We start from the raw sequence: 9,982 nt of genomic DNA on the forward strand, positions 1-9,982 counted from the left end.
ATGAACAATTCCTCAACCTTCCATGATCCTGACATTAAAGTTTGCAACAGTTTGGAATTGTCGAACGTTTACAGGATTAATAAACACGTTTCACAAAGAATTTGCAATTTACTTGGACTGTAGATGTCGAAGAAGAATCCAACGCCTCTGAAACCATAGTTTGCAGAAGGATAGACTTTAGAAAAAAAGTATATCGATAGTTGGTGCGTGTTTGGTGAACATAGTACTCTGAGAATTTGTACTTCTGGGTGTTTGATTTTTGGAGGGCGTCACGCTGGCGACGAAAGACACTGGCTTACCATATACTTGGACTACAAATGCTACAAAAGAAATCCTTTGCGTACTCCATAATTCTGAAACTAGCGATTCTGAAGTTTGCAATAGTGTAGTGTTTATGAGGAGACGTGAATATGTGATAAATAAATGGAAGTCAATTCTTTCGAGGATCTCATAACGCCATTGAATGTTTCTCAAAGATCGCTTGAAGATTGAAGATTGCCAAAATCGTCCACTTCATCTTCCTTAGCAATAACTCACACTGATGAGCGACGGAACGCTCAGAACTAGTCCCTCCGTGAACAAAAATCATACAGCCATTTTTCTTTATCAAGAAATTCTTCCCGACGTCTCGAATGACTTATTCCGATGACATCTGAAATAACACAAGTTACCAAAGATTCATCGATCTCTACGCCAAGATCCTATCGTGACGAACTTTGAATTTGAAAAATCAAGCCCCGAGGTCAGAATTTAGATGTTCGAATGGATCGCGAATGTTCGTGGTTGAGAATGTAACCATCGAAACAGCAAAGTTGGAGAAAACTTTTTGCAAAAATGCAGTCGACTTGCCAGCAGCAGCAGGCTCAGCCAGGTCAGAACGGAACATCCGCCAACAGGACGTCATTCCTGATAGAGGATATCCTAAGCCGCGGCACCGTTCCTCCGCATTCTCATCATCAGCTCCATCATCAGCATCTGACGTCTAATCACGGGGTGCAGCATCAACATTACCAACAATTCGCCAGTTTGCTGCCTGGCTATCCATCGGCACCACCCACCGCGGCCTTCTTTTTGGGACCATTGTTCGGTAACACGGCAATGGGGGTCGGTGTAGTGCCGGGAGTCAGTGAACTCGCGGCCTTGAAGCACTGCCGTCGACGGAAAGCACGAACGGTCAGTGAAAACCTCACATTTCTTATTCGTACTTCAATTTTTCTAATTACTTGTTCTTATGGGTGTAGCTTTAGGTGTGAGTAATAATTGATATGGTTTTAATGGAAATGTAGTCATTTGAGGTTGTCTACGATGAAATGACCTCTTCATACAAATTTTGGTTTAGTGTTAGCAGAAGGAAGAGCTTTTATTAGTGCTTGGAAAATGATTTATTTCAGTGAGTGAGTGAGTTTTATTTAACACTTTATCTACCGGTCTATTTAGAAACAGTCTTTAATTAAAAAAAGAATTTTCTACAGTGACATATGCCAATCTAGGCTGACAATAATTCCTCCATATTGTTACTGGGTACATTGAAAGCCAAGTATGTTTCTAAAAACTGAACATTGTAAGTAGACAACCCTCGACACAGTAAACAAATTCGAATAGCTAAATACTGCAATTAAAAAGTCTATAAATAGGCTCCCGGTAAATAAAGTGTTAATAGGTGTAGAAATGAATTCTGCATCTTAACATTTACATAATTATTTATAACTGTAGTTTATGTAGAAATATATACTAGCCACTTTATTATGTTAGAGTACCAACCTTCACAGTAATGAAATTAGAATGTGTGACTGAGAACAAATTAAAAGTTGTATGATTTTTCCGTATAAATGAATGGTAACTTTACCATAGAAAGGAACATAATTAATATTTACACCTAATATATAGATTCATTATAATGTAAGTCAGGTTGAAAACTTACTATAGAAGGTTAGTAATTTACCGTAACAAAACGTCGAATAAATATTTTTAGTCAAACTACAGTTATAAACGACTTAATGTAAAAGCGCAGAATTAATTTCTACACTTAATATAAGGGTGCAAAGTAGAATAACATGACTATAATACTTAACCCTCGGACGCCGGGCGCTCGCACGAACGACGGAGCCGGGTCACTATTCAGGCATCGAAATCCAAGTCCATACGCGCTACAAAAGAAGGTTTAAAATCAAATTTTTATATGCAAATATTATTATCATATTAATAATGTCTCGTAACCAATTCGTTTTGTTAATATTTTGTCCCGAAAACTACTTCTTTTGCAATAAGCAAAACGTTTCGTTTTTCGAACCGTTTCTGTCGGTAAAAGTTAGAATAGTGGGGAGAGCCGATTGCTACGGATCGAGTTACAATGTAAACACATGGCTCGATACTCTCGACGACAGAGGAATGGGACTTCGAAATTAACGTCGGAAAAGTGACCGGTGTCGGAGGGTTAAACAATCTACATGTCAAGACTTTGCAATTATAACTCCGAAAACGACGCGATAATTCAAACAATAAAACAAGCAATTAAAATAGTCAAATATGAAATAAAAAAAGCTTTCCAAGAATCAGTTAACCAGTTCTATCAGTTAACCAGTCTTGCATTTGTTCATTCTTTATATTCATTTAATTCTTGCTTTACATTACTTTGCGGTTTCATTTGCTTTCACACTTCTCGTTATAATTATTTGAAATCCCTAATGGGGTTGTCAGCAGTCTGTTCGGGCCCATCGACCCTTCTGTAGTTCGAGTATCTTAGAATTGCTAAACTCCTACTGTAGCTGCAATCAAACATACGTAGCTACAGCCCTTGACGGCTTTATCTGTTTGACATCCCTCGATTATTATTTGACATTGATGCATTTTGGGTAACTGAATTTTCACTTGTTGTAGTTCTATTTGAGCTAGAAGAGCTAGATGATGGAGTTTGATTTGCGCTACATGATCTAAATCATATGCAGAGTATGATAAAATTAGGTTATCACTTACAGCCAGTCCCATAAATATTCGTACCTTCAATGTCTAAAGAAATTAAAGAAACTTGTCTAAATTAAATAATAGGTTTGATGTTTTTCAAATAAATTTCGTATTGCAAGTATATAAACGTGTAAAGTCTGTTTATGTACACACTCCTAATGAAACATTCTGAAAACGTAATGAAAATTTTCTTTTAAACTGTTTATTTAAAATTCTCTTGTAAAATCTTTCTACATAGAGCGCTAATCGAAGTGATAAATATAACATAATGTAATCGTGTCTGTATGCATTGTACAAACTATAAAACAGAAATACTTCACGAATCATCGAATATTGTTTAAACGCTACACGGTTACGTACTCTGTCGTATTTAGGTGTTCAGTGATCAACAATTAGCGGGTTTGGAAGCCAGATTCGAGGTGCAGAGGTACCTCAGCACCCCGGAGAGGGTCGAGCTTGCGGCGGCTCTTCACCTCTCGGAGACTCAAGTGAAAACGTGGTTTCAAAACCGGCGAATGAAGCACAAGAAACAATTGAGAAAATTGAGCACAAGCGCGGGAAGCAACAGCAATCAGAATTCCAATCAGCAATGCACCGGCCAATCCGTTTCCGGCACATCGCCTGTCGGTGAGTAAGGTATTCTTTTTGAAAACGCTAAAGGATTAAAAAGCGTCATTGTTATGGAAACTTTTAAACAAAACTGTCCCCTCGTCGTTGGTATTGTTTTCATCGAAAAATATTAGGCGTAGAAATTAGTTCTTTTACATGCAATCATTTGTAAGTGTAATCTTACTAAGAATATTTATTCGTCATTTTATTATGGTAAATTACCAACCATCTAAGTTCTCAATCTGATCTCCATTACAGTGTATTTATACAGGATGTACCAGATTTAAATTGACAAATTTGGGGACCATATATAATACTACAAGTGGAAATAAGAAAGAAGTGTTAATTGAAGTTTGCTTAGAAACACTTTATTATAAAATTATAAATAGACTGCGGATTTTTATGCATTTCTGGGAATTTGAATATGCAGGACACTACAAAATGCACACAATATGTAATAATATAAAAAAATATTGAAAGTAAAGTTTGTATTATAATATTTGCAGGGCAAAATGAATTCTTACGTAAGTTCAATTTTTGTAGGCACGTTCGCAGTCTAGTTATAAAGTAATAAATTTCGAATAGATGATGGGGGACTTTACTTTATTGAAAATTCAAAGGTCGAACGTGTTTATCTTATTTGTCTATTCATGTCATGTTTACTATTTCGATATGATTTCGTTACATCAAGAATCGTGGTGAAAATGCCTGTGTTCTCAAATGAGGAATACGCTATACAGGGTGGTCCACGCAATTGTTTCAAGTCATAACTCCGTTATTATTGCATTTACGAAAAAATGCCAAAGGAGAAAGATAAATGGTTCGAAGAGCACTACATCTTTAGGCCTTAAAATTTTTTTTAGATGCAGCAATGCACGTGCAATTAACAAGAAATAGAAATAGAAATGCATATTTTTTTTTACACAAATCGATTCTTCTGTTTGTTCTACGTAAAAAATGATTAGGATACCATGGCAAAAAAATTATTAGATCTCGAGATATTTTCAAAAAATGTCTTTATTGAAGAAGAGTTCGTGTTCGACAGTCGAAGCGTACAGACGTGTGTGATTATGCTCCGTGAGTTTACAAACATAGTGAGTGTACGTCTACCTTTGCGTAAATAAGACTGATCGTGATACATATACATATTTCAAAGTTCCAATCGAACAATCTTCCTTAACAACCGAATCAATATCTATGCCTCTCGACTAGTTATTCCGATTTTAATCGGTAATATGTAGTTCGAAGATGGCACTAAGTCAGATACATAATCAAGACCTAGAATTACTTCCTAGCTATCTACCGCCGCCGTGGCAGATAAACACTGCAATCCGAGGACCAAGTCCGAACACAAAGAAAAGAAAGCTCGATATCTCTGGAAATAATACTAAACCCAGTACTGTACTACCGACATGTGCAATTCCTACAACAAACAGATTTTCACTATTAGAATCGTCAACAGATATCAACATGACGGACAATCAACTACCGCAAAAAGAGCCTCCACCTCCACCAATCTACCTTGAGGGCGTCATTGATATTCAAACAATAATACATTCACTAGACAAGGCTGTTAACAAGGAAGAATACAAACTTAAAACAAATAATGACCAAATCAAAATATTACCAATCGATTCCGATGCCTATAGGAAAATAACAAAGCTCTTAAAATCGCTTAACGCAAATTTTCATACATTCCAACTAAAGCAAGAAAGATCATTCAGAGTGGTTCTACGTAATATTCATCACTCAGCAAACCTTGAAGATTTAAAGGAAGAATTCTTGAAACATGGACATGAAGTAACAAACATTTTCAACATTAATCATAGCGTTACTCAAAATCCTCTTCTTTATTTTTTATCGATTTCAAGCAAAAACCCAATAATAAAAAAGTTTACGATATCACTCATCTAATGAACTCTATAGTGAAAATAGAACCTCCACATAAAAAAAAGAGAAATAGTTCAATGCAAAAGGTGTCAAAGATATGGGCACACTCAAAAATATTGTAATCACAATTTTCGTTGTGTAAAATCACATCCAACAGTTCAATGCACGAAAGTAGCTAGTACTCCAGCAAAATGCATTCATTGCGAAAGAAACCATCCGGCGAATTATGAAGGTTGCCCAGTCTACAAAGAACTCTATAAAAAGAAGTTCCCCAGGCCTAGAACTAAGGATAATCCTACTTCGACTCCAACAATCAATATGGTAAGAAGCAATCAAAGCAATATAATTCTTTCTGTTACTTATGCCCAGGCAGTCCAAGGAAACCAAAATACATAAATACATATGGAAACACCTTGGTAAACCATGATACTGATACACAAATCACAGACAACTTCAGTAGGCTGGAGAAACTTATCGAGAAACAAACAGAACAAATAAACAATTTATTATAATTACTGACAACCATCATAAATAAACTAACGTTTAATGCTAACCAATGATGCCAGTACGTATTGCTCTTTGGAATGTCAACGGGTTAGTTGAACATAAAAATTAACTAGAATACTTTTTAAACAACCAGAATATTCACGTAATGCTTATCTCAGAAACGCATCTTACGGATAAAAACTTTATCAAAATGAACGGATATCAGATTTACCATACAAATCATCCCAGTGGCAGAGCGCATGGTGGCACTGCAATTATCGTAAAATCTAACGTGAAACACTACGAACTTTCACCTTATAAAAAAGATTACTTCCAAGCAACAAGTATCATGATTCAAGACTGGCATACTCTGGTTGCTATATCAGCAATTTACTGTCCACCTAGACACAGTATCCCCAAAGAGGACTTCGATGACTTTTTTGCAGGATTTAGACACAAGTTGGTAGTAGGAGGCGATTTTAATGCCAAACATTCTCAATGGGACAGCAGAATTATTACTGCTAGAGGCAGATCTCTCTTAAAAAGTATCCGAATAAATAGATTAAATCGTCTCAGTACAGGCGAACCTACGTACTGGCCAACCGATACAAATAAATTACCAGACTTACTGGATTTCTTTATAACCAAAAATATATCTTCAAGATATATTCAGGTCACTTCTTGTCTTGAGTTATACTCTGATCGCTCTCCTGTCATTGCAACTATCAATTCCACAATTATCGAAAATCGACCCTCATTCTCCATCAGCAACAAACTCACTAACTAGTCTCACTTCCAAGAATCGTTCAATTCTTCGACATCGGCCTCATTACCTCTAAAAACAAACGAAGATGTAGATGCTGCTATAGAATATCTGGTTCACAATATAATTAATGCAGTCCGTTCCTCTACTCCTAACCTTGAGTACGTAAGCTGGCGTGAATATCCAGACTTCATAAAAAAGAAAATCGCAGATAAACGGAAACATGGCATATCAGTAGATGTCCGGAAGATAAATGTAAATTGAACAAAGCGACAAGAGAACTTTCAAAGATACTCCAAAATTACAAAAATGATTGCTTCCAAAGATACCTGAGAAACTTGTCCCCTACAGCCGACTCAAATTACTCCTTGTGGAAAGCAATTAAGCGACTGACTCGTCCACAACAGGTAATACCTTCCATTAGATTACCACAAGGTGGATGGGCGAGAAGTCCCATAGACAAGGCTAACATATTTGCAAGTCATATGACAGAAGTATTCAAGCCATTTCCATCTTCGACTACTTCTAACAAAACAGATATAATCGATTACTTACAATCGTCACTTCAGTTGTCTCCTGCTCTGGAACCGTTCTCATCTGCAGAGGTTAAACTAATGATCGGCAATCTCAACCCGAGGAAAGCCCCTGGACACGATATGGTTAGTGATAAAATGATCAAGGAACTATCTAAGAAAGGGATAGCTATCATTGCATATATCTTTAATGCCATTCTCCGTCTAGGATTTTACCCAACCTCTTGGAAATTGTCTATCATTACTCCTGTTCATAAATCAGGAAAACCAATCCCACGAGGTCAACTCATATTGCTCAATCAGCCTCCTACCTAGCTTGTCCAAACTTTTTGAAAAAATTCTTGCCAAGCGCCTGTATCCTATCCTTGAAGAATTAGAAATTACCCCGAAACATCAGTTCGGATTTAGAAAACAACATACAACAACGGAGCAAATTTATCGTTTAGTACACAACATCAGTCAGGATTTGGAAAAGAAAAAGTATTGCTCTGCATTATTCTTGGACATCAAACAAGCTTTTGATAAGGTGTGGCATACTGGTCTGTTATACAAGCTTAAACGGATTTTACCGTACCTGTATTTCCTGATTATGCAGTTAAATTTAAATAACAGACAATTCAAAGTACGACTATTAAACGTAATAACTTCGCCCTTTCCAATCGAACCTGGTGTACCTCAAGGAAGTGTCTTCGGACCGCTGTTATATTCCATCTATATGGCTGATTTACCTACTACAGATAAGATAATTACAGCTACATTTGCTGATGATACAGCTCTTCTTTCATCCCATGAAGATCCTCGAACAGCTTCTGCGACTCTTCAGGAACATATTTGCAATATTGAAAAATGGCTCCACAGATGGCGTATTGTCGTAAACGAAAGTAAATCATCGCATGTTACTTTCACTCTACGTAGATCCACATGCCCGCCCCCCCCCCCCCCATAAAAATAAATAATACCGATATCCCACACAAAGACTCAGTTAAATATTTAGGGTTGTTGTTGGACAAGAGATTAACGTGGAAACAACATATCAAAGCCGAATACTCCTATCTCAAAGGAAGAGTTAACAAATTCTACTGGCTCCTACGATTGAATCTAAGAATGGAAAGTAAACTCATCCTATACAAAGCCATATTACAGCCCATATGGACTTATGCAATACAGCTATGGGGCACTGCGAGCAACTCTAACATCGAGATCTTGCAAAGATTCCAATCTAAAGCATTAAGACTAATTTCTAACGCACCTTGGTATGTTACCAATGAAGTAATTCATCGTGACTTAAAGATGCCCACAGTAAAAGAAGAAATATCAAGATACAGCATTCGCTATAGCTCACGCCTCACTAGTCATCCGAATCCTCTTGTCACTCAACTCAAAGACACTACAACTCACGCACGTAGATTGAAAAGATATTACCCGCTGGAACTCGCCAATAGATTTAATTAACCAAATATAGACCTGCATATTGTAATCACACTAAATACATAGTTAACTCTAGTAAGTAACTAAAAGTTACAAACCATGCCACTGTAACATGCTAACCTAATTGCCTATAATTCTCTATAAGAATTGATTGTAATTACTTAATAATAATAATAATAATAATAATAAAAAAAAAAATTGAAGAAGATTGCATTTTTATCGTAAATACAATAATAACGGAGTTATGACGTGAAACAATTGCGTGGACCACCCTGTATTCATTTCATCTACGAATGTTGTGACGGAATAATATCTTCGTTGCTGAAATGCAATAAAATAAGGAAGAAATTTATTCTGTAATAAATTCCATAAAAAATCGATGTCAAGCTTGATTTTGCGCTCAAGGACGACATTTTGAAATAATCCGATAAACACGTTCGACCTTTCAATGTTCAGTAAAGTAAAATCCACCGTCATCGATTCTAACTTTATTTGTTTATAACTTTGTAATAAAGCGTTTCTCAGCAAACTTCAAATAACATCTTTTTTCTTATTTCTACTTGTTCATTAAAACCTGGGACACCCTGTGTACATATTAGTATCAACCTGATGGCCATTACAAATTAATCTATATAGTTACAGTTATAGGTTATAACTAGACTGCGGATTCTTATGCAAAATAAAATCTTCGCGAACGTGCCTACAAAAATTGAACCTAAATAGGAATTTATTTTATTCTGCAGATATTATAACCTGAACTTTACTTTCAATTTTTTTTTATATTCTTGTATATTGTTTGCATTTTGTAGGTTCTTGCACATTCAAATTTCCTATAAATGCATAAAGATCCGCAGTCTAGTTATAACTATAGTTTGAGTAAAAATATTAATTCGTCATTTTGTTACGTCAAATGACCAACCTTCCATTATAATGAATTTATCTATCTATTTATCTATCAATAGAATAGAAATCTTTTAGATAACAAGTATGAATGGTTGAAAAATGGGTGATTGAAGAGTAGTTAAAGCTTAGAGCTGGATATGTGACAAAGAGTCAAATTGCAATAAAACAAATTTGTTTTCAATTAGAATGGTACAAAGTTTCCAATTGCAGGTACTTTTGACAAAACGTTTGTGACTAACGACTAATTTATTCTGATTAATGATCAATCATAATTTTAGCTACTTCTTAATTTCGTTTAAATATGCCCAACTTGGTTTATAAGGAGGAAATATAAAAGAAGACAAATTTGAGACGCATCCAGCCTTAAGCTTTAACTTCTCTTCTCCAATCTCCCATTTTTCTTCCATTC

The 9,982-nt window shown here is 35.8% G+C and overlaps 1 protein-coding gene across 1 annotated transcript; it reads left to right on the forward strand.

The window, feature by feature from the left end:
• Nucleotides 1-276: 276 nt before the first annotated feature.
• Nucleotides 277-3,596, forward strand: LOC128888864 (brain-specific homeobox protein homolog). Its single transcript, XM_054146029.1, has 2 exons — nt 277-1,173; nt 3,336-3,596. Exons 1-2 carry the CDS (start codon nt 835-837, stop codon nt 3,594-3,596), a joined length of 600 nt encoding a protein of 199 aa, XP_054002004.1. The 5' UTR covers nt 277-834.
• Nucleotides 3,597-9,982: the final 6,386 nt, after the last annotated feature.

This window comes from Hylaeus anthracinus, unplaced genomic scaffold, assembly GCF_026225885.1.
Source record: "Hylaeus anthracinus isolate JK02 unplaced genomic scaffold, UHH_iyHylAnth1.0_haploid 11994, whole genome shotgun sequence".
In the NCBI taxonomy this organism is placed as follows: Eukaryota; Metazoa; Arthropoda; class Insecta; order Hymenoptera; family Colletidae; genus Hylaeus; species Hylaeus anthracinus.